The sequence below is a fragment of the Falco naumanni genome, chromosome 8, assembly GCF_017639655.2.
Source record: "Falco naumanni isolate bFalNau1 chromosome 8, bFalNau1.pat, whole genome shotgun sequence".
NCBI classification, from domain to species: Eukaryota; Metazoa; Chordata; class Aves; order Falconiformes; family Falconidae; genus Falco; species Falco naumanni.
Window position 1 is genome coordinate 10033658 of NC_054061.1, and position 27555 is coordinate 10061212.

Consider the following 27555-nt stretch of genomic DNA (forward strand, 5'->3'; position numbering starts at 1 on the left):
GCGGGGCGCGCGGCCTTCCCGTAGCGCTGTCCCCATTGGCCGCCGGGAGAGCCGCTTCCGGGCTACGGCTGCCGGGGAGTGCGGCGGGTGGTCACCTTCCCTGCGGGCCGCAGCATGGCGGCCGGGCCTCCCCCGCCGCTGGAGCGCAGCCCGCTGCCGGTGTTCACGGAGGAGGGCTTCGGGGACAAGTTCCTGCGCAAGACCCGCGAGAACCCCCTGGTGCCTCTGGGTGAGGGGGTCGGGCGGGGAGTGCCGGTGGGGCGCTGAGGCGGGGGGAAGGGCCAGAGGGATGAAGCCCGGTGACCGGGAGGGCCGTGAGCAGTGGGTCGGCCCCTCTTGAGCCCAGAGCCAAGGGGCTGCCCTCTGGGGAGGCACGTCTCCTGGCTGAGGGTGCTGTCTGACAAGCCAGCAGCGCTCAGGTCGGGGCGTAGGTGGGAAGGAGGCGGGAGCTGTTCCTCGCAGCCGCTGCCCTGCTCCACTGAGCTGTGCCCGTGGCCTTCTCCACAGGCTGCCTCTGTACGCTCGGTGTCCTGACCTACGGACTGATCAGCTTCCAGAGAGGCAACACCCGTCGTTCTCAGCTGATGATGCGGGCACGTATACTGGCCCAGGGCTTCACCTTTGCGGCCCTCCTGGGAGGCATGGTGGTCACAGCCATGAAATCTAGAAAGTGAAGTTGGACAAGACAGAAGCTGCGGCCCGCGGGTGTGTACCTACCAACCTGTACCCCAGCTGGCAGGATGGATTCTCGCTGCAGATGCAGTTTTCTGAGAGACAGTTGTGCAGTCTTGGTGGAGCCAGTGCCAGAGAGGCTCTGTGTTCCAGAGCACTGGAAGCGCAGCTAATACACCTCAGTGATTAACCAGAAATTTGGGCTGTGGCATTTTTTGATTCCATGAGACCTTATGCTCCCACGACACTGGAGGGTGGGGCTCACTGAGGCTCTCCACTCCCATCAGGCCTCCTGTCCCTGCTTGGTGCTGTCACAGTCTGTTAAAACTGTGTGTCAGAGTCAGCACTGAAGTGTGGCATTAGTCGGACAGTGAACCAGCATTTGAGAAATGAGCAGCCCAAGCAGGCAGGAACAGGTCTGTTTATGGCTTGATCCTGGCAGGACAGAGTTCATAAGCAGGAGGTGAGTTGTCTGGGGAGAATATATAATCTGTTTGGTATAACCAGTGAGTAATAAAATGAATTGCAGCAAGATTCTGACTGATACTGGCTTGCAGAGCATTGAGAAGCCAGAACAGTAAACAGTGTAGGAAGGAAAGGGAGCAGGCACAGCCGCTTTGGAGCTGTGATGATGCAAGCAGTACACAAGAGAGATAACTCCCTGTGAAAACAAGTTAGGAATTCACATTTCCAGAACAAGGCCTGGCCGTGTTCTCTGGGACACACTGCTGCTCCGGCTGGGGAGTCGGTTCCTGCGCAGCCAAACATTGTCATGGGTAGCTCCAGTTCCTGCAGTTGGCGTTGGATCGTTCAGATCGTACCGGGGGTGTTTGGTGAGTGAAGAGGCAGTGCTCCTCTGTGTCAGGGCCACAGAGCCAGGGGGACGTGGGGCTGTTGGCTCTGTTTGCTGCAGTGGTTTGTACCTACCAGTAGGCAGGGCCTATCTCTGTAGGGGAAGGGGGCACAGACACCCCTAACCGTGCTGCAGTGCATCCTCACATTGAGATGCCTGGGATGTTTCCAGGCATTGCTTTCTGGGTGTCTCCATGTTGGTGCTGCACCCCAGCGCCCCCGGCCTGCAGTGGCTTTGCAGCTTTGCTGAGCACACTGTGCCCTTACAAGCTTCTCTGGAGGACAGGCTGAGGGATAAACCTGCTTCTGCCTGCAAACAAGCACTTTGATTGTTCTGTCCAGGGAATTGTGCCAGCGGGCCTCAGCAAGGAGAGAGGGAAGGCTCTTGCCCAGCAGAGCTGACTTCTGAGATGCAAGGGTGGGGCACAAGCCATCGCCAGCTCGGAGCAGGGTGAGCTCCACCTTGGCACCAGGGAGCCCGGGGCCCTGTCCACCTTCCCTTGTCGGGTGCCTGCTTGGCACATCTTTCCCAGAAGCAGCCACTTTTGGCTGCCTCGACGGCACTTCCAGCCTGGCCAGCTTGGGGCAGGGGCGTGAGAGGCTGCTGAGGGGCAGAGCTGCAAGTGTGGTGCCCAGCAGCGTGGAGATGGGCACAGTGGGCTGGGGAGCAGCTCCCTGGGCAAAGAGCAGAGCCCTCTGATGCTGCTGCCGCTGCTGCTGCTCTGGCCTAACGCAAAGCCTGTGGCCCTTCCCCCTGCTCCTATTTTTTCCTGTAGGACATGGTTCTCCTTCAGCCCCATTCTTTCCACAGGAAACTTTATGGCTGTGGGTTTTCCTAAACACACGCGTGTTGCTGAAGCAGAGAGAAAACAGTGCCTTGCAGGACTGGTGGTAATAGGTTTATTGTAACAGGTAATTTGAACAGTCACAGATACCAAAGCTGAGGGGATGTAGAACAGCTGTGGGCACGGCTCCCCAGGAGCTGGCTGCCCCTGCCTGACATGGGGTGCACAGCAGCTGGGGACCCAGGGGCCTGGCTGCCTGCAGGGGCTGGAGAGACAGGGCGAGGGGGCTCTCTGCCCCCAGGAAGCAGCCAGAGGTGCTTTCTGCTGCTCTACAGTAAAAGGCAGAGGCAGACAGCTGAGTCCGAAGGTCTCTTGCTATCCTGCATTGGTGTCTAGTCTGCACTGCGGCAGAGCTGCCTACACATGCCAGAGCATAGGGGGACAGGGTAGGAGTGGTCAGCCCTACGGACAAGGGGGCACAATGCCAGCACACACCACCAAGTGACTCCCTCCACACCTATGTCCCGTCCCAATGCCCCAGAGCCAGGGGTGCCTGGTCACACAAGGGCTGCAGCAGCAGGGCAGGTGACCTTCCTGACTCGTGGAGCCATAGCTGCAGGGCAGGAGAGCTCTGCGGACTTGCTTTTCCACTGAGCAGGGCTCTGCAGTGAGGCTCAAGCAAACTTTTTGTGGGCCCTGCTCCGCATCCCCCTGGCCTGCTGCTGCGAGCCCTTCCCAAGCCCCTGGCAGGTCAGACCTGAGGCACAAGCTCAAGGCTGCCCCGCAGCAGGGTGGGTGCAGGCCTGCCCCTCTCTGGCTACCCAGGAGGTTTGTGGGCTTCAAGGGCTGGGCCTCTGAGCCAGAGGGGCTGGTGCCGGCCCTGCCAAGCAGAGGAGAGAAAGCTGGTGTTTGGGCTGGGAAGTGTGTGCCTTGGGTGGGGAGCAAGACTGAGGCATCTCACCATGCTGCCTTAGGCATGCAAATTCAACCGGGGCTAGAGAGAAGCCACAGAAGAGCTGCAGACAGATGCCTGGGTTGCTCTCTAGGGACAGTACAAGCCCTAGCGCCAGAACTCTGCCCAGTCCTGCTCAGGGCCCTTGGGGAGCTAAGGGCTCGACCTGCCCCACAGCAGCTGGACCTTCCTAACTCCTCTGCAACCACACAGCCTCCATCTCCCATCTTAGGAGCAGAGGAAGGAGCAGAGCCAAGGACCCACGGAGCCTAGCACCTCACATTCCCAGCTGCTGGTGGTCTTGGGGGAGGGACAGAAAACATCCTGTATGCTCACCCCATGGCCCCTTCCCAGTGCCCTGCTCCACCATGCTGCCAGGCACCAGTGGCCCCACAGGACAGATGGGACACTGGGCACTGCAACTGCTGCCCAGAGCCCTACCAGCTTTTTGGGATGCACAGTCAGGCTGGGGAGAGTTCTGCAGGGCTTGGGGCAACTACTTTAAGTCTGGCCTAGCCTGGGTACCTGCACTGACACTCCTCGGTCCCGGCTAGCCTGGCAGCAGCATGCTGCGGCCGTACCCCCCAGAGGACCTAGCAGTGTGGAGCTGAGTCAGGGCTGTTCCTCCACCCTCCCAGCCCCGCACCAGCTCTGCCCTAAACCCCATAGGAAAGGCAGACAGCAGCCCAGGGTCCCACTAGGATCGCCGCCCCAGGGTTAGGACCCAGGCCCAGACACGGGGCCGCCATGCCTGCAGCTGCCCAGTGCCAAGACAGTTGCAGGCAGGTTTATTCCCAACATAGGGGTGAGGTGAGGAACACGGGGCGAGGCGTTCCCCCTCTCTCAGCCAGGTCCCTGGAAACAACCTCCACAGCCCAGGCCAGGGGCTCCCCGGCTAACTCAGCTCTGCCACCCAGTGTAGCTTCCTGGGGAAATGCCACAGTAATAAATAAGTGTAAAAAGAGATCGATGCACCTTTTAAGCAAAGGAAAACCATGGGGAGAGTTACAACCAGTGACTCGAGCACAGCCGAGGTGCACACCAGGGAGCAGGGGGCAGACAGGGCAAGGCCCCTCCTGGGCTGGCCCCATGAAGCCACCCGGCTCTGTGAGCCTGGCTTTGCCCTGCTGCACTCGTGCCAGCCGGCAGCTAGCGGGACAGGGGTGTCTGTTTGAGGGAGATGAGCACCGAGCGCATCCGCGAGACATCCTTGCTCTGCTTGCTGCTCTTGGGGTTGAAATCACAGAGCTGGGCCACCTTCTCCCACTCGGAGCCTGGGGTTTCCTCCTTGGACTCCTTCAGGAATGCTTCCTCTGAGGCCCTGTGGAGACATTGAGGGTTGTCACTGGCAGAACTGCTTCCAAGGAGACCCTCCCCCCTCTGTCTGGAAACCCCTTGTGTCCCCGCTTCCTGTCCCCTTGTTCCAGCTGATGAGCTCAGCATCCTCTGCAATCTAGAGACACATGATGCTCAAGGCTGCTGTTGGCTGCACTCGCCCAAGACACCATTCATCCAGGGGCACTGGGGTGTCTGCCTGCTCCCAAGACTCCTCCACTCCCAGAGCCATCTCCCAAAAGGCACAAGACCCCACCGCTTTGCCTCTTCAACCAGGGGCCCCACAGAGGCATTTCCAGGAGCTCCACTTGACTCCTAAGACTTCACCATTTGGAGATGCTCAGCTACATCATCCTCCCTCTGGGAGCTCACCAGGGCCTAGTACCTCCCACATCCACCCCCTTCCCTTGGCTGGGCAGCCAGTGCTGGGGCCAGGACCCCCAGACCCTGTGGGGCAGGATACAGTCTGTAAGAGGCACATACACATAGCCAATCACATCGGCGTCCGGCTGCTGGTAAAAGGCTTTGTCAGCGATCCTAGCCCCGAGGCACAGACAGAGAGAGAGCACAGAGCGGACAGGCAGGCAGAGGGTTAGAAAGAGAGAAACAGAAAGGGGGTTAGCATCCTCCCACAGAGCATGACGCACTCATCACCGCATACATGGCATCAGGAAAACCTGCCAGTGAAGGCCGGGCTGCACAGACAGCGCCCCGACCCTGCCCTGATGCGAGGCCCACACAAGTGGGCAGGAAGCACGGAGATCCCAGGGTGGTCACAGCCACGGCAGCTCTGCACAGCCACCAGAGCCACCCAAAGCCTGGGACCTCTCCCCTTGCCTGGCAAAGCTCCATCCTTGTAGGGCTGGGCTGGCCCCTCACTTCAAGAGGGACATAGAAGCGCTGGATTATGTCCAGAGCAGGCCAACAAAGCTGGTGAAGGGTCTAGAGAGCAAGTATAAGGGGCAGCTGAGGGAACTGGGCTCATTTAGTCTGGAGAAGACTCAAGTGGGATCTTCTTGCTCTCTACAATTACCTGAAAGGAGGCTGTAGGCATGTGAGGGTCAGTCTCTTCTCCCAGATAACAAGCGACAGGACAAGAGGAAAGAGTCTCAAGTTAAGCCAGGGGAAGTTTAGATTGGATATTAGGAAAAATTTCTCAGAGAAAGGGTGACAAAGCATTGGAACAGGTTACCCAGGAAGGTGATGGAATCATCATCCCTGGAGGTGTTTAAAGCATCTGTAGATGCAGTGCTTAGGGACATGGACTGGGCATGGTTGGACTTGATGATCTCAAAGGTCTTTTCCAACCTAAATAATTCTATGATTCTATGAAAAAAGGCCCCCAGACATCCCAGGAAGGCAGATCTGGCTGCACAGCAGCTCCCGTCACAACCCTCGTGTCCACGCTGACCCCAACATACCGGTTGTTTGCCCGGTTCTTCTCCATCTGCTCATTCTGACGCAGGTTCCACTCCTCCAGGTCCTTCTTGGCCTTTTCACGCCATTCCTGCTCAGTCACCTTCGATGCCGCATCTAAGGCCAGAGCAAGATAGACTCCATCAGCCAGACTGGCACCCACTGGGTCTGCTGGGCAGTCCCTCAGCAGGCAGGACAGCTGCAGCCCCCCAGGCCTGTTCTCAATCCCGACTAGTACGGTCTGAAAGGCATCACTGCCCTCAGGACAGCACATCTTGGGCAGGGGCACCCACATGGCGTGGGACACAAGACATCTCTCTGGGATGCAGCAGGGTCACCGCCAGGTGAGGGACCCCAAAGGCTCCAAATGACACATCACAAGGTGCTACGAGCATGGCCACACACAGCCTTGGATCTCACCCAGCTCTTCCAGGCGCTTCTTCTGCTCCTCCCTCCACTTGCGGATGCTCTCAGGTTCCTGGGTCAGCCGGTCAGCCTTGGCTATGGCTGCATAGGCATCCGTGGGACCATTGGACTCCTATAGGACATGAGCACCGCACCATCAGCACCAGCTCTTCCCACAGCCCAGCCCAGCCACCTTGAAGGACTGGCAGCAGGGGAGGACTCCACACTCCCAGCGTTCAGACAAGCCAAGATAGGACAGAGGGAAGGTGATAGCCTGGGGTATCTGGGGCAGCATCCCCAAAGTGCTGCTCAAGCTGCTCTCCCAGCCCCAGGCCCTGTCACCCAGAAAGACTTCCCAGCGTTCCCCTCCTTGACTTGCTGCTCACTGCCAACACACCTCTCACATCCTCTGGGCAGCCCCACAGCGGAGGACGGCCACAAGCTTTGTGACATGCTTCCCATCAGCACCAGGCTTCCCTGGCCCCGACTCAGGCCGAGGCAGCCCCAGGACTGAGTGCTGTCACAGGCTTAGCCTCAACAGATGGGGAGCCCAGGCGAGAGGCAGGGCTCGGGGAGGTGCTGCTCTCTGCTTGGACACCAGCCCACAGGCAAGAGCCTCCCTCACTCCTCCGAGCCCAGCTGCCTCCACAGCTCCCGCCAGGCCCAGCACCACACTGGCTCAGCACCCCTCCTAATACCTTCCGCTGGCTGAGATGCCCAGCCTGACGCTGAGCTCAGCAACGGGATTACGGCTTTCCTCCAAGATCCCCAATCTAATTAAGTCTGTCCCGTTTCTGATGTGATTACCATCCGGTAAACTAGGCACGGGCAATGCACATGCCACACTGCTGAGCACCAAGTGGGGTAAAGGGCTTACCAGATGCTGACACAGCTACTCCTGTAGCCAGCAGAGCTGGGCTTTGGGGGAGCCGAGACCTAGGTGGGTGGCCCCCACAAAACACTCTTGGCCATGGGACAAGTGGGTTTAATGGGAGATGCTAGCAAGTCAGCAAAGCAAGTGTCCCATAGCAGCTTTGCTCTGGCCTCTGCCAAAAGGTGCTCCTGACTGCCTCAGAGCCCCCTAGGAGCTACCCAGGCTGGAAAGAGGAGGCTTTTGTGGGGAATGGAGGATCTGTCATCTGCTGTCAGGGTGCAAGCACTCCTTCAGGGCACACGCCACCTGCAAACAGATTTGGGGCAGGTCATGGCAGGTGGGACCAATCTTCTTTTCAAAGAGGGGTGAGAACTGAGCAGCCAGGACTTCCTCATGAGACCCAGACCTTTCCAGGAGCACCGCAGCTGTTCTGCAGCTGGACAGTAAACTCCAGTCAACCCTGGGGGCAGAGCAGTGGAGTGCTGGCCCCATACTCACCCGATCCCCCTTTAGCACCACTGGGCTGGGGCAAGGGGCTGAGCTCTCACCTGAAAGACATCTCCATTGACAGTGGCTCCTCCATTCTGGAAACCAGCTAAAGAAAAAGGAAGAAAGAGAAACACAGCTATGGCAGCTACAGGTGATCCCAGCAGGGCTGTTTTTCATGAAACTGAAGCAAATCAGTTCCTGGGAGTCCAGCACACCCCCCCATATGTGGGCCAGGACCCACAGTCTCCTGTCCTTGGTGGGATACAGTCAGCATGTCTTTATCTCCCAGATAAGCCTCTCTGGGCATTTATGTCATTTCAGTGTTTTCACTGTTTTTTTTATCTTATCTGAAGATTAGGGAAATGGTTCCAGGCACAAGGCTGGACACAGGCAGGTGCTAAAGACACAACAACCAACCCCAACCTCCAAGCGGCCCGGCAGAGGCTGCCGATGGACACAGACAGCTGACCCAGAAGCAGTCGGCCAAGCGCCCAGCAGTGCAGGGCTGCAAAGGGAAGGCAACCATGCCAGGGACAGGGCCCACAGAAACACTGCAATGTGCTCCAACAGAAGAGGAGGGCGTGCATGTGTACTGAGGCCCTCAAGAACTCACCTGGGGGGATGCCCCTGGGACGAGCGGCAAGGTTAGGGCTGGGAATGAGACACCACCAATATACACAGCCGGGGTACAGCCCCATCTGCCTCCCAGCCTCAAAGAACACTTAGAGCTGCACAACAGGGTCACAATGCCAGCGCCATGCAGGGTCTCCGCTGCCAGGAGAGAAGAGGCTTTGGAGGCATACTCCAGACCCTGAGTGCTTCCCAGTGACAAGCACAGGGCTTCCACCAGTCAGCTAGCCACAGGCACAGGCAGCTCAGGCAAGCGCTGTCCCCACAGCGCTCGCCCCCACGGTGCAGCTCCGGCTACACCCAGCTCCAGCCTGTCTGACTGCATTTATCACTGCAGCTGCCAACACCTCTCCGGGCCCGGGTCTGCCCCTGCAGCCCTGCGTGCAGAGAGGTGAAACCACTGCTCCGCAGTCAGCACAAGGAAGCCCTGTGGGCCTGGGTTAGGGAAAGGAGCCAGAGTACTGTGGCAGCAGCGTCCCTATGTCCATGCAGAGAGCAGACCCCTGAGCCCTGCTCCTGCAGACTGGAGGCAAGAGATCAGGAGTAGCGCTTTCTACCTGCAGGGCCTTTCCATTCCGCACCCCAAAGCGCCTTCCTGTCTGCGGGGACAGTGACGGGGCTGTCATTGTGCCGCAGCTCCACCTGGATGCCCCTCACATTGCCCCAGCTGGGGGCACCGAGACATGGAGACAGGGATCCATCCAACCCAGGGAACCCTGCCTGCCCACAAGGGGGACAAACTGCCCCGCTGCTGGCAAGTCCCAGCTCAAGATTCACACCACATCTTGAGGTTTGAAAGGGAACCCGAACAGGTCTGGGACCAAGCACAAGCCCCAGAGAGCCCTTGCTGGGATGCAGGGCTGGTCCGCTGGGCAACCCCACCACCTGCACCCATGCAGGTGCAGCATGGACCCCATCACTCACTGGGGACAGTGCACATCCCGGGGGAACCCCGGTCCCACGGGGGGTGCAGCCTGGGGGCAACCTCAGGGCACGGGGGGGTGCAGCCCCTGACGCCCTCGGGGGTGGCAGCTCCCCCTGCGCCCCGCCGGCCCTGGCCGTGCCCGCCCGGCTCAGCGCGGCGCTCACCCGTTTCCGGCGGGGCCGCCTGCCCGGCCGGGGCGGCGGCCGATTCGCCGTCGGTCGGCCCGAAGCCCTCGTCGTTCTCGATGCCCGCGATCTCGCTCTCCTGTTGGGCCAGGAAGGCGGCGGCCGGGTCCTCCTCGGCGCCGGCCCCCTCGGACGAGGAAAAGAAGCCGAAGTCGTCGGCCATGGCCAGCCCGCCCGCCCCGCTCCCACTCCGGCTGGGCTGGACTGGGCCCGGGCGGAGCTGTCACTGCGGCGGCGGGCGGGGCGGCCGCGCTGACATCAGCGGCGGGGCGGCCCCGCCGGGCGCACCGCCAGGCCGAGCCGCAGCCCGCTTCCCCGCTGCCGCCCGGAACCGGTACGGGCCGGGCACGGCGCCACCGCGGGCATGGGGGGCCGGGGCTGTTCGGCCGCCTCTCGCCGGGCTCGCAGGACCGCGGCCCCAGGGCGCCGTCCCCACCCACGCGCGCACCCGTAGCTCCGGGGTGGGAGCGAGCGACCCCTCGCAGCCACCATCTTGACTGGCGGCCGCCATCTTGGGTGGAGCCAGCGCCGGCGGACGGGCGACCCAGTGGGACAGGAGGTGCCCGGGCAGAACCGACCCGGTGGCTGACAGGCCGCCGCGGTGACGGGCGCCTAACCGGCTCCCGAGGGGCCCCGGCTTCACATCCCGCCTCGGGCCCCAGGCCCCCACCCGCGGGACCCGCTCCCACAGCCAGAGGCAGACTCCCCTCCCCGGCCAGCTCCGGAAACGTCGGAGCGGCTTTCGGCACACTTCGGAACTGTTCGTGCGCCCGCCGGGGACAACCGAGAGCGGCAAGCCCCCTTGATGAGCTTCGGGCACTTCCGGAGAAGTCCGAGAGCACTTCGGCTTCCTCCGGGACGCGCTCAGGCATTTCCGGTTGCGGCCGATAAACGGCCATCGGCGTTGTAGCGGTGCCTCGCGCGCGCCCCGGGAGGCGGGACGGAAGTGCGGGCGGGAGACGTCAGTTCCGGAGAGTGACGGAGCGGCGGGTCAGAGGCGGCGGCAAAATGGCGGCGCCTGAGGAGCGGGAGCTGACGGCGGAGCAGACTGAGAAGCTGCTGCAGTTCCAGGTGCCGTGTGGCGGGGGTCCGTGCCGGCCGGCGGGAGCGATGGAGGCGGCGTGCGGGCACGGAATGGGCTGAATTGGGCTTGCTCCGCCGGCGCTGGGGTCCTGCCCGGCCTGTGCCGGGCCGGGCGGTACGAGGCTCGCAGAGAGCCGGGGCTGGCCCCTCCTGGAGCGGGTCCGGCCGTGTGGGAGTGTCGGACCGGGCCCGAGTTGGGGGCGAGAGGAGAGACCCGCGTGGTCTCGGCCCCGATGAGGGCAAGGGTGCTCCCCGCAGGGGCGAGTGAAGCCCCTGTGTAGGGCTTGGGCTCGCTGGGCTTAGGGCTCGCCCGGGCTGGGGCCTCGCTGAGCGACCTGCCGGTGCTGTGCTGGCCCGAGTGCTCCATCAGGAATGTCGTTCTGTCATCGCTAATTGGGGAGACAGCAAGCGACTGCTGAATAAACCCCACTAACTCCATGCGTGAAAAAATCGTTGGTAAGTCCCGGCCGTTTTAATTGGCTAATCTGAAAAATTCCCTTTCTTGTCGTTAGTGGTGAACGGGAGAACCTTTCCTGGCATCATGGGAGGGTTAGCCAGTGGGTTTCTATGGAATGTGGTTTCTCAGAAAATTGTTTCTAATGATCAGGGTTTGGTAATGCCTACTGAGGGGAGGCCGCTGGGGATTGTAATGATCTAATCTCACTGTCTGCTGCATAACGTGGGCTGGGTCACTTAACCCTTGGTTTGCCAAGTCCTCAGGGCTGTGCAGCAGCTGAAAAAATAATAATAAAAAAAAAAAAACCAAACTGGTGATGTAGTTTGCTGGGGAGAACACAGTGCTGTAGAGTTGAAATACTTGGGGTTGCTCGGTGGGAAGTAATTAAGCATGCTGGCCAATGAAAATTATCTCCAGGTGTCTTGGGTTTGTTTCTGAATTGTAGGGCATCATGTGGTGTCCCTGGGATTGTAGAGTGCTTTCACAAATACAGTATTTTAAGAGGCTTTTTTCCTGATTTTGTTGCTTCATGTTAAGTTGTTAAGACTGTGCTTCATATTTTTTGGTGTGATGTAACTGTAGAATTATAGTGTTTGAAGGAACTTCATAGGTATCCAGCCCTGCCTTCCACAGCTGAGATAGGTGCAGGTGTTCCTCGTCGTTCCATACAAATACTTGCCAAGCCTTTACCACTGAGCCAGGGGGATTCAACAATGTCCTGAATTAATGTGTAACAGTGTTTTTCCATTACTGTAGCTATGAGGAAACTTTTTTTACAGCTAAACCCTCTAAATCTTTGCTGCAAATTAAGCTGTTTGGACAATCTTAAGTTACAGGCAAAGGAGGCAAAGCAATGTTACAATTTCCCTGGTAAGTATCTGAGGTTTAAGCCATTGCCTTATGCTGCATGCATATATGTCCTCCAGCTCCCAGTCTGTTGATCTAAGATACTGCAGTACTTATTAATCTACTGAATCTGGACAGATAGGACCAGCTGCACTCATCAGTGTCCCTGTTGCTATTTTCAAAACTCTGTGGGCAGCTGTGAAATTGAAGAATCCTGTTTCCTAATGCTACCTGGTGTTGCCATGGCCAGTGGGCTGGGGGCTGGAGGGGAGGGAGGCATTTGTGTATTAGACCAGCTTCCTGTTGAGCCCTGGTTAGAACTGGAGGAAAATATTCTCTAGAGTATAATGGGGAGAAATTTTTCAGTTGAAGACTGCTACTGCCCAGAGCCTGATGTGAAAGCCATAGTCCAGGCGGCTTCAATACCAGGATTCTCATTGTTCTGTCCCCTGGAGTATATGGGATTAGCTTTTCAGCAGAGCTTTGCTAATGAAGGACTTCACTGGTGATTCCTCCTCCCTTGGTACTTAGCACCTGGCTGAAAGGGGCTCAGGTGTGTGGAGTCCTGTTTTTTCTTTGAAATGAAATGAGGTAAATCAGTCCACCTGGAAAAGATTTTTTTCCTTGCTTCCTTTAGATGGACTCTTTTAAATGGCATTTCCTGGAGAGGAGATGCCTTTGGAGAGGATGGCTGTCTCACTAAAATAATTTTTACATCGCGATTACTGCAGAACACTGCTAGTTAGCTTGTCAACCTTTCAGGGATTCCTGCTGTCTTTGCAGGGCGCATCTAAGGGTTTTCAAAGGTAACTTCACACTTTTGTTGTGATGCACTGTCATAAGTAATTTCTGTGGCAAGGCAATTGTATTTCCATAATATTCTGTGGTAGCAGGGCATTGTATTACCACAGAAGGTGCAATGCGGCTGCAATGTGAGTAAAGCAGGAGAGCAGACTAGGAAAGAAGGGAATGGCGATAACAAAGATGGGGTAGGTGGTAGCAGAAGGCTCTCAGTGTTAACAGTTAAATGGAGAGCCAGAAAGGAAGCATTAAGCAAGAGCTGTAGAATGCCATTCACCCAACAAACAGCTCTTCTGGGTGAAGATGCTGTTGCCCAACACTGTTTATCCTAATTCTGCTGGAAACTGCTTCTTCCAAGGTAGAAGTGAATGCCTGCTGTCCTGTTTGTGGCCCAGGCCATTAGGGTTACAGTTTAAATACATGCTTTGCATTAATTCCACTGATGTTTGCTTGAAGCGTTTAGGCAGTGCTCATATGAACAGCTCTGCTGGCAGAATGGTGCAAGTATCAGCTTCCTTCCTAAGGACAGGGCTGGAATGGGACAGTTGTCTGCCACCCTGGTATGGCAGGTTAATGGAGTCAAAAAAAAGTACCAATATGGAGTGATAATTGGGATAAACTTGAAATAAAAGCAACAAAGCACTCTTGCACGCTTTCAGCTTCCCATTTACTGCCAAAGCATTGACTAATGTAAAGGAATAAAAGCATCTAAATTTCTCATCTGTCAAGACTTGGCTGTCTTGACATCTGTAGAGAGAAACTTGATGTGAACAGTTTAAGAAAGCTGTGGAGATACAGTTCCATTTGGGAAACAGAAGAAATAGCAGAGCAGCTTTTGTAGGATCTTGTTATTGATCTGTGCCCATTACACTCGGGCTGATGTCTAATGTTATAATATGCTAATGTAAAGTAATGGAGTGTTATTTGCAAAGAAAGTTAGCACTCACGATACCATCTCTAACTTCAACTGGGGACAATAAAGTGCTCAGGACTGAAAACATCTCTGATTTAAAGAGGAAGGAGTAAACAAGAAACTCCAGCCATCTTTCCTATTCCATTGTGTATTGATCAAAACCCTCATAAAGGCATTTGGTGTAATATGCAAAGAGAAACTATCTCAGTAAAGCCTTTTTTTTTTTACTGCTTGAAGTCAGATGTTCTTTACCCTTGGAAACATAATTCTCTGGAATTTGGCAGTGGGTTGGGAATTAAGAGCAGTGCCAGTTACAGTTCTGTGGATTTGTCTCTTACGCTGCATTTCCACATACAAGCGTATCTGCAGAGGGAACGGTTTCATAAGTCCAGTTACAACCTTTGTCTGCTCAGGGGTATTCCTTCTGCTTTTGAAGCCTGGAATTGCACTTTCCACTACTTCAGTGTTGAGAAGATTTTAGCATTCTGATCAGTCTCAGAGGTGAGAGATGCAAATAATTATATCCAGCAGCAGCTTCAGTATATTTTAGGATAGTACTCTTTGAGTGGTGTTTGAGAAGGCAGTGTTGGAACTTCCCTGGCATTCATGGTACTTGATTTTTTTTCTTCTTTTGTAAATATTATCCACTGTATTAAGCTTGGATCTATGCTTATTTGAAGGTTTGAGGGTGCTAGTTTAATGGGGTTAATTTTAACTACAGGGGGCCTTCTTTTTTATTACTTACTATGTCTGTGTAAGAGATGCTCTTTGAGAAAGCTAATGAGAAACTACAGTGAGTAGGAAACTAGCAGTTAGTGACTGATTTGAAGATACTGTTTGTTCTCTTACCCTTAACTATGCTAAGAACATGCTTGTTTGTCTGACACGTGAATAATGCAGTTTGCAGTTAGCCACGAGATTCACCAGAAATGCTGTAACTGGTGCCGTGGAAATGATGTGGTGTTTCAAGTTTCTAATCTGTTTCTTTGACTAAGGTGAAATGGTGGCCGCAGAAGGTACAGAGATAACAGTCTAAATGGTTGTTGAGAGTGATGATGAACAGTATCGGTGTTTACCAGCAAGTGTCATCTGTGTCATCTAAACTGACAGTTGAACTGTTTTCCTGCAGTTCCTTACATCGAGTGCGAGTTGTTCTGAACCCGTATGTGTCCTCCAGAACATCCTGGAGCTGTACTGTGTCTGTCTTACAGAGCATTTTATCAGAGTAGCATTTAAAAAACTTGCCTTTACAGAGGCAATTTCTTTTTCCTGCAGTGTTTAGTTGTGCAGCTTCATGGATCAGTAGAGTGGTGGGAGCGCTAGGCATGGTGCTGCTGGGGTGGGTTTTTCACTGCTATTTTGTGTTGAGAGCAACTGTACTAATGCTAAGAAAAAAAGTAGATCCACCTCTGTGAAGAAGTGCTGTTGTAGAAGATTGAGGTCTGACCCACAGTGTAGTGTGCCTGTCCTTGTATTGATGGTTGGGAAGGGGTGAAGATAGCTGGCCCCTAGTTGTGTCGGTGGAGCTCGGTAGGTTTTGCAAATACTGCAGTGATTCAGTGCTCATTAAATGCTTGTTGATAGTTCTGCATGGCTGTTACTTCAGTGCTGCTTTCTGACCTAAAACTGCTAAAGCATTTTGCATAACTTAAAAAGGATGGAATGTTCAGTCATGGAGCCATGTTATTAGAGCTGAGCGATAATCCAGGCATTTAGAGACAAAGGTGTGAATGAGTTTCTGAATCTTGCAAATTTTGCAAACACCAGCAGAATTTCCAGGGTGTTAAGGAATGGTGATCAGAAGACTTCAAGGCTTTGAAATATGCACATTGTGACTCCATTGTTAAAAAAAAAAATAATCAAGTAATTGAGTAAATGGCAGGTGCCTGTTAAGATGTACTTCTAAAAGATGAAGTATATTCTGTAGGAGCTTGGGGTAAAAAAATCAGAATACAAAACCTAAACTTTACTCAGTGAAGCACGTATCTAAAGAAAGATAGTTAAACAAAAACACTAAATAGTGAAGCTGATAGCAGTTTTTTGGCAGCAACAAGCTGAATTCACAGAGCTTTATTTCATCTATGAAATTCACTTCTGTAGTGCTCCTTTGCAAGGCTTGTTGCAGACTTTTTAATAAATATTTATACACCACTGGGCAGTGACTGAGCAACTGCAATTACCTAGTTAATGCCAGCAATGCTTTGAACAGTCCAGTTCTGTACAGCAGAATGAAACAAGTATTTTTGCGTAGTAAACTGAGGAGAAGGTAGAGACCTGTGGAGACTTCATGAGAAAGAAGCCAAAAAATGCTCAAAAGTTTGAACTGAGCCCGGAGATTGAATAGGGCATTTGTCCACAGTGTTACTCGGGTGGAAATAGCATGTGGAATGAATGAATGGGGGCAGGGAAGGGAATAGATGCACCATCCTTCTCCAGTAAAAAACCAATTTGGTGCATTCTTAAATGGTCAGCTTGTCAAGACTGCCTCAGGGTCTTTTAAATGAAGCAAGGAATGGGGGAGATGATGAGCAGGGTTTAATAGGATTGTTAATAATGGATTGGATCACAAGGTGTAATAGAAACTGTGCACAAGCATTTATATATGTTTTGTGTTGGCAGTCTTTGTAGGTTGCCTTCTGTAGAAAAGCAATGCTTTGTTGCATGACAGACACAGGGAGCAAAAGTTCCCTGCTCTTTGCCAAACTCTTGCATGGCTGAGATCGTCTCAGGTGCTGCAGAGAAGAGTGTGTGGAACCAGCAGGCAGAAGACAGGCAAGGCTTTTGTGTAGTTCAGTTCACACAGCCTGTGTAGGTCAACAGGCTTCACCTGCCGCAGTGCGTAGCAGTCCAGTGGGAAAGCAGCCTGCTGCACTTCTCGGCTTGGTCCCCGAGCCACCACGGGAGGTGCACCCTCTGTAGTGTTACACCAGCTGGCTGGGGAGGTGTCTGAAGAGAAATCCATCAGGTGGGAACACGAAGCATTAAGAATCTGTGAAGTTCTCTTGTCAAGAATGACCTTGCTGGAGAACTTGCCATATTTCAACAGTTTCCTTATGTCACCAGCGCATTTTTGTTTAATTTGTTACACTGCATGTGATGATTTTTTTCATTGCTTTTTCCATCTTGGGTCCAAGCTAAATAACTGCTTCTGAAGGTATAACTGTTTTTTTGGCTTTCTGTAGCCCAGTTACAAAAAAAAAAACAAACCCACAACCAACAACAAACCCTTTTTAGTCCTTTTAATTCTAAAATAACAGTAGTTTCCTTCAAAAATGCCAGCACTGTTAGTGGTGTCGCCTGTAATGATCTTTCACCAACTGATTTAAAGGATTGTTAAAAGGGCAGCGGCAGCACATTTGTGGCTTTGTGCTTTCCTATGGAAGTGTGTGTTTTGGCTCCGTGGTGATAGGTGCAGTAATACAACCCTGAAATGTCTGTCCAAATGCTTCACAGTGCGTGGTGTGGGGAGAGATGTGTTTGTGGCACAGTGACAGGGATGTTCGCGTCAGCAAAGAATTATCTCCGTTCAAGAGGTGCTAATGTACCTTCCTGCAGTAACAAATACCATAGTTTGATCTCTTGTGCAGAAGTCCTGATTGGCATGGGGTTAAAAGACATCTTCCCAAACTGTGATGTGAGAGTCCAGTGGCTTTGAGGCCTGTTGGTGTGTTTGAACTGTCTGTTTTGAGTCTTGTCTGTGGTGGACTGGAATATTTTTTTTTTTTTACTATAGAATCCCCCATGATGCTGGAAAACACTACCTTTATTAGTGCCTGGCTCATTTTGGTTTTAGTCTCTGTTTATGCTTGCAGTGGGTGAAGCAATGGTCATCTTGTGTTTTCAGAAATGCTTTGCCTGCCTTTTAAGTTGATGCTTTGAGGTGATGTTTGAGAGCACTGCCCTGGCATATCCTTTCAGAGTGAACTTGTGGGCAGTATTACGTTAGATGCTTGACTGGGCTGAGTGCAGCTGCAGTAACAGACCTTGGGCACTGCTGAGAGCTGGCTGATGCCAGGAGAGTGCAAAGGCCTGTTGGAGGCCGCCTGTGTGTTTATGAATTTGGGTTGGCTCAGGTTGCTCTGCTCTTAGAGGACAGAGCACTTTCAAGAGAGTATTGTGGTAACTCCTGTCTGTGCTCATGTGTTGCAAAGAACAGTAAAAATAGTAATAACAGCATTTCCCTGGTACTCATCTACTCTTATTCTCCTTCTTTAGGACTTGACTGGCATAGAGTCCATGGACCAATGTCGTCACACACTGGAGCAGCACAACTGGAACATAGAGGTACCACTGCAGATAAGATTTATAGAGAATTCGAAGTACCTGGATTAAATGGTGTACTCTGTGGGGAGGTGGGGCCCTACCAGATAGATTTAATTTGTCAACTCCTGAATTTACACTAATAGCTCTTTATAACAGTATCTTGATACATCTGGAGAGCTGGTTTTAGAGGTACACAGCAGAGTTGTTATGCCTGTGAACAACCACTTGACTGGCGCATTGTGTAACTTCCCACAGTGCGTGTGTGCAGGCTGCTGTGGAGGAGGCTTTCCTTACAGAAAGGAGTATCAGTGGTTATGGTTTGTAATGAGTTGTGCTTGTCTAGTGCTGTGGGGCTGTGGACAAATAAAACCTACTGTTTGTGTCCAAAGTATAAAAAAAGTTGATGGCATCCTTAAATGTCTGAAGTCACCCTTTTTGCTCTTTGTCAAAGGCAGCTGTACAGGACCGACTGAATGAGCAAGAGGGTGTCCCAAGTGTCTTTAATCCTCCTCCATCACGGCCATTGCAGGTCAATACAGCTGACCAGAGGATCTACAGCTACATTGTCTCAAGGCCACAGCCAAGGGCAAGTTATCTTACAGCAGATTTTGTCCTGCTTCTTGCTTGACTCTGTGAAAAACAGAATTTGTAAGCAGGGAAAGGAATTATTTTCTGTGTATGCTCTTACCTCCTTTCTAAATATTTTATCTTCTGAAAACAAAATGTAGGAGCTGTTCCTTCAGCCTCAGTTGCTACTGGGGATATTTTCTCCATGGTGTGATTCACAGTATGAGGTGGCCGCCTTTGTGTCATAAAATGTCTTGCTGTGGCATAGTAAAGCTTTTTGATCAATTCAGTTGAAACAAAGGACTGTCCCCTCCTTATGGCAGTGATAGTATTTTTTAGAGCCCCCTTAAAATGTATGTTAACTTGAATACAGTATCCATTACTTACTGTCTCGCAAACAAATTTGCATGAGTACCTGTAGGACTCAATACTGTTAATCCCTTTGTACCATTAAGAAAATTAGCACAGAGTAAAAGCATTGCTGCTTGAATAGTCAGTGACACTGGTTTTCTGGTGTCACATTGAATGCTGAATGAACTGTGTTAGTCATTTAAATTTGATGTGTCTGAAGCCATGAAATACTGCTGAGCTTTTTTGTGGTGGTTAGAGCACTGATACTCCCATTTGTGCCTGTGTGCTTGATGGTGATGGACACTTTGCTTTAGCAGGCTTGTTCTGATTCTTTGTTTGTAATTACAGGGCCTATTAGGATGGGGTTACTACTTCATAATGCTTCCATTCCGATTTACCTATTACACATTACTTGATATATTTAGGTAAGTACTTTTTTTGTGCTGACTTATATTGACTGCGTCAAGGCACACTGGCTTAGGTTTGGTTGTACTGCTGTCACTTGAATCTTTAATGGCAAACTTTCCATTTACTTGCTCAACTTTCATTATCTAGAGCCTTGTAAAGTTTAGTAAGAAAAAAATCTTATTATGGAGAAAAAGAGCATCTCAAAGGCATTGTAAATTAAATGCTTCATTGGAGTTTTAACTCCATGCAGCTTTGCAGTTTGAGTGCGTGCTAAGGGGATGCAAGATGGTGTCGAGCTGTGTGGTATTCTTGGACAAACAGCTTGATTGGAACCATGTCCCATTGGGCTGGGCTACAGGTTAACCTGCCCTAATCCCTGTATGTTATTTGGCAAAACCCAAACTGTAAACGTCTCTGATTTTTTCCCCTTTGGTGTCTGTTGCTTTTCTCCATTTACTGCCCCAAAAGGCTAGTTCATCTTGCCTCCTTACAACATTGATAGAGAGAAAAGGCAATGTTGAAAGGTGATAAATATGCAGCAGTCCTGCTATCTGCATTGTTTTGGCAGTTTCCCTTGTTGTATTACTCCCACCCACCCCACCCCAGAGACTTTTCCAAAGTTCAGTGTAACTTCTGTGCATCAATAGAAGTAAACAACATTGGTATCTGCCTTGCAGTTAAGCTTTTTCAGCCTTAGAGAAATGACTCTTTCTTCCATCTTCATTGGACTCCTAGTGTAACGTTCTCTTTAGCAGAAAAGCAGTTTTCAAAGTTACCTGGACAGAACTGTGGCTTTTAACAGCCTGTCTCTTGACTAGATTCCTCAAACCTCATACTGTTGTGCTTATGCCTGATGTTTCAGAAGTAGAAACTGTTAACTGCACAGAATTCAGATACTTGTTGGTGCTTGGCATGAGATGCTTGAGGATTTTCTGTATCAATGGTACCAGTTTGGAGCTGGTGGCAGTTTAGGTTGTGATTATAAATGTTCAGGGGGTTCAGCTGTGACTTTTTTCAGTCATATGAATACCAGTGACTGTCTGTGGCAAAGAAAACCTGTTCTTCAGAAAGTCAGTAAGCTGAATTTCCAGTGTCCTTTGCTTCCTTCCTAGGTTTGCTCTGCGTTTTATACGCCCTGATCCTCGTAGTCGGGTCACTGACCCAGTGGGTGACATTATTTCATTTATTCATATGTTTGAGGAAAAATATGGGAGGATACACCCTGTCTTCTACCAGGGAACTTACAGCCAGGTCAGTGTCACATGTTGGTGCATAGATCCTGGGGAGATGGGGGATTTTGCCAGATGGTATCAGGGCCTACTTGGCAAAATCACTTTTAATCTAAAAGCCCGGCATTTGTCCCCAAACTCTCTAACATGGTAATGGAGAGCTAGTGAACAAGTGTACTGGAAAACCAGTGTCTGTCAGGCTTGCTGATATGCCAAGCCTGCAGAGTTGGAAAGCAAAGCTGCTCTGACTGTTCCTCAGCCGTCTGTGTGGAGCTGTAGCCAGCAGCTATTCTTTGTAATCCTGCCTTTGTTTTTATAAACTGATGCAGTATACCAGAGTCTGTCCTTCTGTTCACCAAACCGGGATTGACTGTCTTAGCTTGTAGTATAATGCAACTTCAGAACTTGGTGTGGGACTTCAAAATTGAGAGAGGGAGCCCCTGAAGAAATGATGGGAGGTGAGAGTTCCATGTGTTAGATTTGGGCTGATGGTGCGCTCTGTAAGAGGGACATCCCAATGGGTGCTGCCTCTTCTGCAGCTTCTCTCAGCCTAGCCAAGGGAAGGGCCTCCTGCAGTGCGTCCCAGCAGACAGTTGACCAGCACTGCTTCCTGAGTGCTGGAGAAGAATGTGGAGTCTGTATCCGCTCCGCACTGCGCGGCAATGGAGCTCACCGCCTCCACAGTTCTTCTAGGCTTCTCTGTCTTGCCTGGAATCCTAAATTAAATAACCACAGAATGGTTGGGCTACCAAAACTCAGTGTCAGTAAAACAAGGAGCTTATTGTGCACTTATCCTCTAGTCTTGTTAAGAAATGATTTTGGGTGGATAGAACCCAGAGACTGTAGATGCAAAAAGGGGGCTGGGGCTTTTTTGCTTGTATTTTGTTGAGAGAGGACTGCAGCATTATTAAGTTACCTTTTTAATAGCATTTTCCTTTGCTGTGGTCTGAAGATTGTGTCCTATACAGGCTAGAGTGGAAAGCTTAGCCCTGGCTGCTGTGAGTTTGAGGGATGGAGAGTTCTTCACTGTCAGCTGAGTTTGGTGAGGTGGGTGGGGGGTGTCTATCTGTGCAGTTGCCTGTCTGGCTTTGCTCAGAGTTGGATGTCCCTCAAAACCACATCCTGAAAGGAATGTGAAAGAACACCATTGTAGCCCTCTTAAATGAGGATGTAATCAGAAGGTCTGACAGGTTCATCCTCCGCTGCTGCCTTCATTAAAACCACGCTGGTGGCAGAGGAATGGCCCAGGTAAAAGTTGAGCTGTGCCACAAAGTGCTGTGGATGCTGCTTTCCCCTTGCCTGTAACTTTACCTCCTCTGCTCTTATGCCAAGGCACTGAATGATGCAAAGCGGGAGCTGCGCTTCCTGTTGGTTTATCTTCATGGAGATGACCACCAAGACACAGATGAATTCTGCCGGTAGGTAGGAGAGTTTTCCAAATAGTTATCTCTGTACTTTAAATGCAGCTTCATTCACATGATCTCTTCTCATCCCCTAGCAATACACTGTGTGTACCTGAGGTGATCACCCTCATAAACACTAGAATGCTCTTCTGGGCTTGCTCAACCAATAAACCAGAGGGATACAGAGGTGAGTGTGTCCCTCCTGGGCTTTACCTACCCCTTCCCAACTCTGGAACAAGCCAAAAGCTCTTTGAAAAATGTGTGAGAAACACACTGGGTTTTGTGCAAGCAGACACAGAACTTCAGGATTGCATGGGGAAACATGTTGGTTGGCCTCTGATATCTCATGGTGATATCTCAGAGCCTGTTTGGATGCCAGGGAAATACCTTCTGCTCTTCACCTCCATTGTTTCATATGTTTCTGGGCAGCCCTGGATGTGCAGATGTGCGCTCTTTGTTGCGGGCATTCAATCTGCTTTCAGTCTGCTGTTAATGGGAGTTGGGGGTGTGTTGAGGATTAAACCTGAGTACAGAAAAAAGTACCTAACTCACTGTGCCCTTAACACCGGCTTGTATTGTGCCCGAGGCCAGGAGCGACTTGTTAGGTGCATTCTTTCCCTTTCAGAGAGAGTCATCTTTATTCCACACCCAGTCTTTGTCTCCTCAAAAGTCCACAGTGAGGTCCTCTGAAGTGCTGTCTTTCAGAGCTGTTGACACCTGGCCTGCCAGCATTTTGGTAGGGTTTTGCTGCAAATGGAGCCTTTTTGCAAAGTTCTGTTCATGGCTCCTGTGTCACTTCTGACCCTTCCTGTTTCATGGCAGGAGAGGCTAGGAGTTCTGATACTAAATCTGGGTTGGTTTTGGCTTCATAATCCAGCTACCAGTTACAGACACCTTGAAAGAATGGTTTTCCACGGAAACATTTCTTTACTGCTGTTTCATTGCTGCAATGCTTTGTAGTCACATCCTAGAAAGCAGAGCTGGAAAGAATCGTTGCCTTTCATTTAATCCACGGGATGCTCTGATTTAGTTTGGAGGGCTCCATTGATAGTGATAGCTCCAAATAGCATGATGTGCTGTGCATGTTTTAAGGAAGAGGTGGTCAGCAGCCATGTGTGAACAGTAACTTAAAAGCCCCTGATCTGCTTAATTCCCTTCTGGCAGAGACAACATAATTTTGCTCAGAAAGGTCCAGGATGGACACTCTGCCATCTTCCCCATGATGGTATCTTCCAGAGTCTGGCCATTCTTAATCATCTCAGCAAGTGTTTCCCTGTGCTTGACCTGTGTTTTGGGTTTTTTTGGGTTTTTTTCCAGTTTAAATGCAGGGCTTTTTGTCCCATTCTGAATGGACACCCAGAGCAGTTGACTTACTGCTTGCATTAAAGAACCTTTTTGGTTACTTGAAAGCTTGGGTTTTTTCCCCTTGGTCTCTATGCACTGAGCCACTTCCTCGCTTTGCTAATCTATGGGGTTTAGTTTGATGAAGTGGAGCCTGAGGGACTTCTCTGCACTGGAAGAGATAGTGGCTGTTGAAGCTGCTTTCCTAGGCCCTTGGTGATGCAAAGTGTTTGCTGTACCCCTTGCTGACCCTTCTGGATAGGGCAGTTATCATGATGTTGTACCTGTTTCCCAGTCTCCCAGGCTCTGCGAGAAAACACATACCCATTCCTGGCCGTGATTATGCTGAAGGATCGCAGAATGACAGTAGTTGGGCGGCTAGAAGGCCTCATCCAGGCTGATGACCTCATTAATCAACTGATGTTCATCATGGAAGCCAACCAGACATACCTGGTGTCTGAACGCCTAGAAAGGTATGGTGGGAGCTGAGCTCCATTAACGCAAACCTTGTGGAGGCAGGTTCTGCTCTTCCCCCTTCCTCCCTCTAGACACCACATGTTGGCAGGTAGCTCAGCATCTCCCATTCTGTAGCACAGCCCATGGGCTCTCCTCTTCCCAGTGGGATCATTGGTCCATAAATTCAGGCCACCCCATAGCTAGGGAGCTAGATGTGTTGCCCACACAGGCCCGCTACTGAAAGGTGGGTGTGAGCGCGCTGTTTTCTGCAGTTGGAGCACACCCTTAGCGTGCTGGAGCTTTGCAGGTAAAGCTTGGACAATAGCCAGTAGGAGCCAAGTGGGAGCAAAGGCATTGCAGGCAGGAGGAGAGCTGGTGTCTGCAGCCAGTCAGTGAGCAAGTGCTGCTGCCTGGGCTGGCTGTCCTGAATTCTGACTGTATTTCTGGTAACGCCTCATGAGAGTGAGCTCCAGCCTCTGATAACCCTGTAGGGATTAACAGCGTGTGTCCAAAGTAGGGTGCTGTCTTCTGTGGGCCTCTCCTCTGCCCTGCAGTCTTGGTGGGGACCCAGTAACATGTTTTGATGCCTCCAGTTTCTGATGTGCAAGGAGATAAAACTATGGAGAGTCTCAAGTATGACGCAGAAATCTTGAGCACTGTTTATGTGCCGTCTGTCCGCGGTCAAGCTGCAGTGGGTGAGAGGTCTCTTGTGTTCAGTTAATTTTCACTCAACCTAGGGAAAGTTTGTGTGCTAGGGACTGCGGGGACTTGGCTTGCCTTTCAGGGGCTCGTGGTGCTCTGAATGAGGCACTACCTGATGTGTGTGCCTCTGAGTTTGAGGCTGTACCTGTACCCTCAGCTCTGATGCCTCCACTTCAGGGCCTACTAGCCCTGACCACTCCCTGCTCATGTTTGCAGGGAAGAGAGGAACCAAACCCAAGTTCTGAGACAGCAGCAGGATGAGGCATATCTGGCATCCTTGCGTGCAGACCAGGAAAAGGAGCGCAAGAAGAAGGAGGAACGGGAGAGGAAGAAGAAGAAGGAGGAGGAAGTGCAGCAGCAAAAACTAGCAGAGGAAAGGCGGCGACAGGTGAGAGCAAACTGACTGCTGGGGAGGCTGCTGTGCCCTTGTGGGATGCTTGCAGTGTGTAGGAGCGGTGCCTGCGGTAGGGCTTTCTTGTCAGATTTGAGCTGCTTGTCTTGCTTGGGACTTGAGGCTCCTCTGAGCCTCTTGGGGCAGCTGTGCCGCAAGGGACAGGCATAAAGGTCAGTTTGGTGCACGCCTGTTGCTCCTGGTCCCTCCTTACTTTGCAGACGCTGCAGGAGGAGAAGGAGCGAAAGTCCGAATGCCTTCCTCCCGAACCACATCCCGATGACCCAGAGAGCGTTAAGATTGTTTTCAAGCTGCCTAACGATTCCAGAGTGGAGCGGCGATTCCACTTCACGCAGTCATTGACGGTGAGTTTGGGTCAGAGCTGATGGTCTTCCCAGAGTAAAAGAGGATCAAGAGATTCTCCAGGTGGTTCAGCAAAGCTTTGGTTCTATTGCACTTTGCCAAATGATGATGTTTGGTTGGGAGCCTTAGCAGGTGGAGTTGTTCCTGGGTAAGGAGGGTGTCATGGGGTCTGGTTCTACCAGCTTAGAAGAGAGATTAGAGAGAAAAAAATGGAAGAAACTCCCCCCCCCCCCTTTTCCTGAAAAGCTGAAACTCTTGTTGTTCCTTATTAAATAATGGTGTAGAAAGAACCAGGTACTCTGTGACAAGTCCAGTTTCATGTATGCTAAGAAAATGGCTGTCATGTGTCTACAGTGCAGCAATGGTGCAAATTTGGTAACCTTCTCCCCCTCCCTGTCCCCCCTGAGATGCCATGGATGCAATCTGGCTGTGGCATTGCTCCCCCAGTTGGCAGTTATTTCTGTGCTTCTTTCCCAGGTGATCCATGACTTCTTGTTCTCCTTGAAAGAAAGCCCTGAAAAGTTCCAGATTGAGGCCAACTTCCCTCGCCGTGTCCTGCCCTGCCTCCCCACAGAGGAGTGGCCCAACCCACCCACGCTGCAGGAGGCTGGACTCAGCCACACGGAAGTCCTCTTTGTGCAGGACCTCACGGACGATTGACACTTTTCCAGAATACACAGAATGGAAAGAGAAATTCATATTATTATTATAATACAATATTTTTTTTAAAAGACTGCGTACAAATGAGGGATCAGAGACCACATCGCCTGTGCCAGCTGTGCTGTGTGTGTGCACACCCTCACACACCCATGTACACAGCCATCCCCTACACTTGGAGGGCAGAGAGGGAGGGGAGCTGGCGTTGCCCCCTCCGCCCTCCCTGGGGAGGAACAGGAATGGCAGCTCTCGGTAATTATTGCTTTTATTGACGACAATAATAATAAAACCCCAAGAACCTGACATCTTGTGAAGATTTGATACTCTGCTGCTCCTGACAGCCAGAAGACCAGGCACCTGAATGTGCTGGGAGTGGGGTGGGAGGGAAGGGCTGGACAGAATCTCTTCAGCTTCCCTCTGTGTATAAATATCTTTCTTCTAATATTTCTCTTGCTTTGTAATGACCAAAGGAGAATGGGGTTGACTATAGTATTAACTTTTTGATAAAGAGCTGGTTCAATTCTTACCCGTGTGGGGTCTTGCCCAGGGTTCTTAGCCTGTGTAGTATAATAAACTCTGCCTCTAGCATGTCTGTGCCAATGCTTTCTGCCCGGGCCCTCTGCCACAACCAAGCACGGGGGAGGGAGTTCCAGCTGCTGTGGCTCTACAATAGGTTGCTGCTCACAGCACGGCGGCACCCTTAACTCCTGGCCTTGAACTGGTAATGTTGTGCCAGCAGAGCTGCTGGTGTGAGACAAACAGGAGCGTGTGCCATGGGGGCAGGCAGCGCTGTGGCTGCAGCTGTGCTGCCTGTGGCATGAGCCACGAGCTGAGGCTGGGTGGGAGGGAGATGGCTCTTCCTTGGCTTGAGGGCTGCGTCAGCCCTCCTAGATCAAGTTAGAGGTGGAAAAAAACTCCACTTGTGAGGGGGGGTGTAAGCCTTGGGGCTTTTGCCCCCACCAGAGTCTTGGTCACAGCAGCGGAGCGGTCCTGTCAGCTCCTGCTCCAAGGGGAAAGTGGTTCCTGTTCCTTTTCTACCTGCTGGTTGCCTGTTCTGGACAGGTAACTGTGCGTGTGCCTGGAGGGAGCAGGGAGGTCTCTCCACCCCCATTTCCGAGGCCTGCAACCTGCAGTAAACTAGCCATCTCTCCTGGTGGCTCTGGGGCCTGGCATGGCTTTTCAACGGAGAACTGACCATTTCCCACCCAAAGCAGGAGCTGTTCCCTTTCTGGCCGTAGAGCCCTCTGGGGCAGTGCCCTTGCTACCAGCCTTGGCTGCCAGAGCTCCAGCAGGGGCAACGTGTCCACCCCGCTCAGCCAGAACTGCTGGGCACGTGGCTGTTGGGGTGCTGGGGCCGGCTGGGCTGGGCTGGTTTCCCACCCAGCAGGGAGCGCAGGGATTGCTGTGGGCATGCTGGGGGGGTGGGCTGCCAGAGTGGAAGCTGCTCCCCCCGGTGTTGCTGGAGCCAACCAGGAAGATGTGCTTGTCCCAGGATGGCAGCTGGGACGACTTTCCATCTCCGTGCAAGCTGTGAAGGATCCCCACGTGGGAACGAGGGGGGCTGTGGTGCTGGGTCACAGACCCCTCTTGCTCCCACCCTTGGGCTCCCCTGGCCTCTCATACGAGCCCCATCTCTGGGGGCTCTGCACCCTCCCTCCACCTGCTTGGTGACTGCCTCGGGACCCCCATCCCTGACCACCGTGTTGGCCTGGCCTCCGCCACCCCGGGGGACCCTGCAGGGCTGGGCCGGGCTCCCCCAGCCCCCCTCAAGCCACTGCCGAGACAAGAGCCGGGGCACAGCGTG

At 52.2% G+C, this 27555-nt stretch overlaps 3 protein-coding genes across 6 annotated transcripts; 2 read left to right on the forward strand and 1 right to left on the reverse strand.

The window, feature by feature from the left end:
• The first annotated feature begins 57 nt into the window (after nt 1-57).
• HIGD2A (HIG1 hypoxia inducible domain family member 2A) lies at nt 58-869 on the forward strand. Its single transcript, XM_040604624.1, has 2 exons — nt 58-229; nt 508-869. Exons 1-2 carry the CDS (start codon nt 115-117, stop codon nt 672-674), a joined length of 282 nt encoding a protein of 93 aa, XP_040460558.1. The 5' UTR covers nt 58-114; the 3' UTR covers nt 675-869.
• A 1541-nt stretch (nt 870-2410) lies between these two features.
• Nucleotides 2411-9717, reverse strand: CLTB (clathrin light chain B). 2 transcript variants are annotated; one of them, XM_040602974.1, is made up of 6 exons: nt 9500-9717; nt 7840-7886; nt 6433-6550; nt 6018-6129; nt 5080-5133; nt 2411-4582 (listed from the first exon to the last, which is right to left on the reverse strand). In XM_040602974.1, exons 1-6 carry the CDS (start codon nt 9681-9683, stop codon nt 4411-4413), a joined length of 687 nt encoding a protein of 228 aa, XP_040458908.1. In that variant the 5' UTR covers nt 9684-9717; the 3' UTR covers nt 2411-4410. The 2 variants fall into 2 exon arrangements, with proteins under 2 accessions (XP_040458908.1, XP_040458909.1); XM_040602975.1 differs by lacking the exon at nt 5080-5133.
• Nucleotides 9718-10043: 326 nt separating this feature from the next.
• FAF2 (Fas associated factor family member 2) lies at nt 10044-26339 on the forward strand. 3 transcript variants are annotated; one of them, XM_040602970.1, is made up of 11 exons: nt 10044-10591; nt 17836-17904; nt 18335-18469; nt 19150-19226; nt 20322-20460; nt 21771-21856; nt 21937-22028; nt 23478-23655; nt 24557-24728; nt 24953-25096; nt 25572-26339. In XM_040602970.1, exons 1-11 carry the CDS (start codon nt 10529-10531, stop codon nt 25752-25754), a joined length of 1338 nt encoding a protein of 445 aa, XP_040458904.1. In that variant the 5' UTR covers nt 10044-10528; the 3' UTR covers nt 25755-26339. The 3 variants fall into 3 exon arrangements, with proteins under 3 accessions (XP_040458904.1, XP_040458906.1, XP_040458907.1); XM_040602972.1 differs by lacking the exon at nt 10044-10591 and adding an exon at nt 10874-11059; XM_040602973.1 differs by lacking the exon at nt 10044-10591 and adding an exon at nt 13888-14121.
• The last annotated feature ends 1216 nt before the right edge of the window (nt 26340-27555 follow it).

Bases quoted from the DNA above. Each gene is read 5' to 3' on its own strand.
- FAF2 (XM_040602970.1), top strand. From the start codon at position 10,529: ATGGCGGCGCCTGAGGAGCGGGAGCTGACGGCGGAGCAGACTGAGAAG. The intron at 19,227-20,321 runs GTAAGTACTTTT...CTTCCTTCCTAG, and splicing joins ACATTACTTGATATATTTAG to GTTTGCTCTGCGTTTTATAC. The intron at 23,656-24,556 runs GTATGGTGGGAG...TCATGTTTGCAG, and splicing joins GTGTCTGAACGCCTAGAAAG to GGAAGAGAGGAACCAAACCC.
- HIGD2A (XM_040604624.1), top strand. From the start codon at position 115: ATGGCGGCCGGGCCTCCCCCGCCGCTGGAGCGCAGCCCGCTGCCGGTG. The intron at 230-507 runs GTGAGGGGGTCG...CCTTCTCCACAG, and splicing joins GAACCCCCTGGTGCCTCTGG to GCTGCCTCTGTACGCTCGGT.
- CLTB (XM_040602974.1), bottom strand. From the start codon at position 9,683: ATGGCCGACGACTTCGGCTTCTTTTCCTCGTCCGAGGGGGCCGGCGCC. The intron at 6,130-6,432 runs GTGAGATCCAAG...CTCTGGCCTTAG, and splicing joins GAAGCGCCTGGAAGAGCTGG to ATGCGGCATCGAAGGTGACT. The intron at 4,583-5,079 runs GTATGTGCCTCT...ATGTCTCCACAG, and splicing joins GCCGATGTGATTGGCTATGT to GGCCTCAGAGGAAGCATTCC.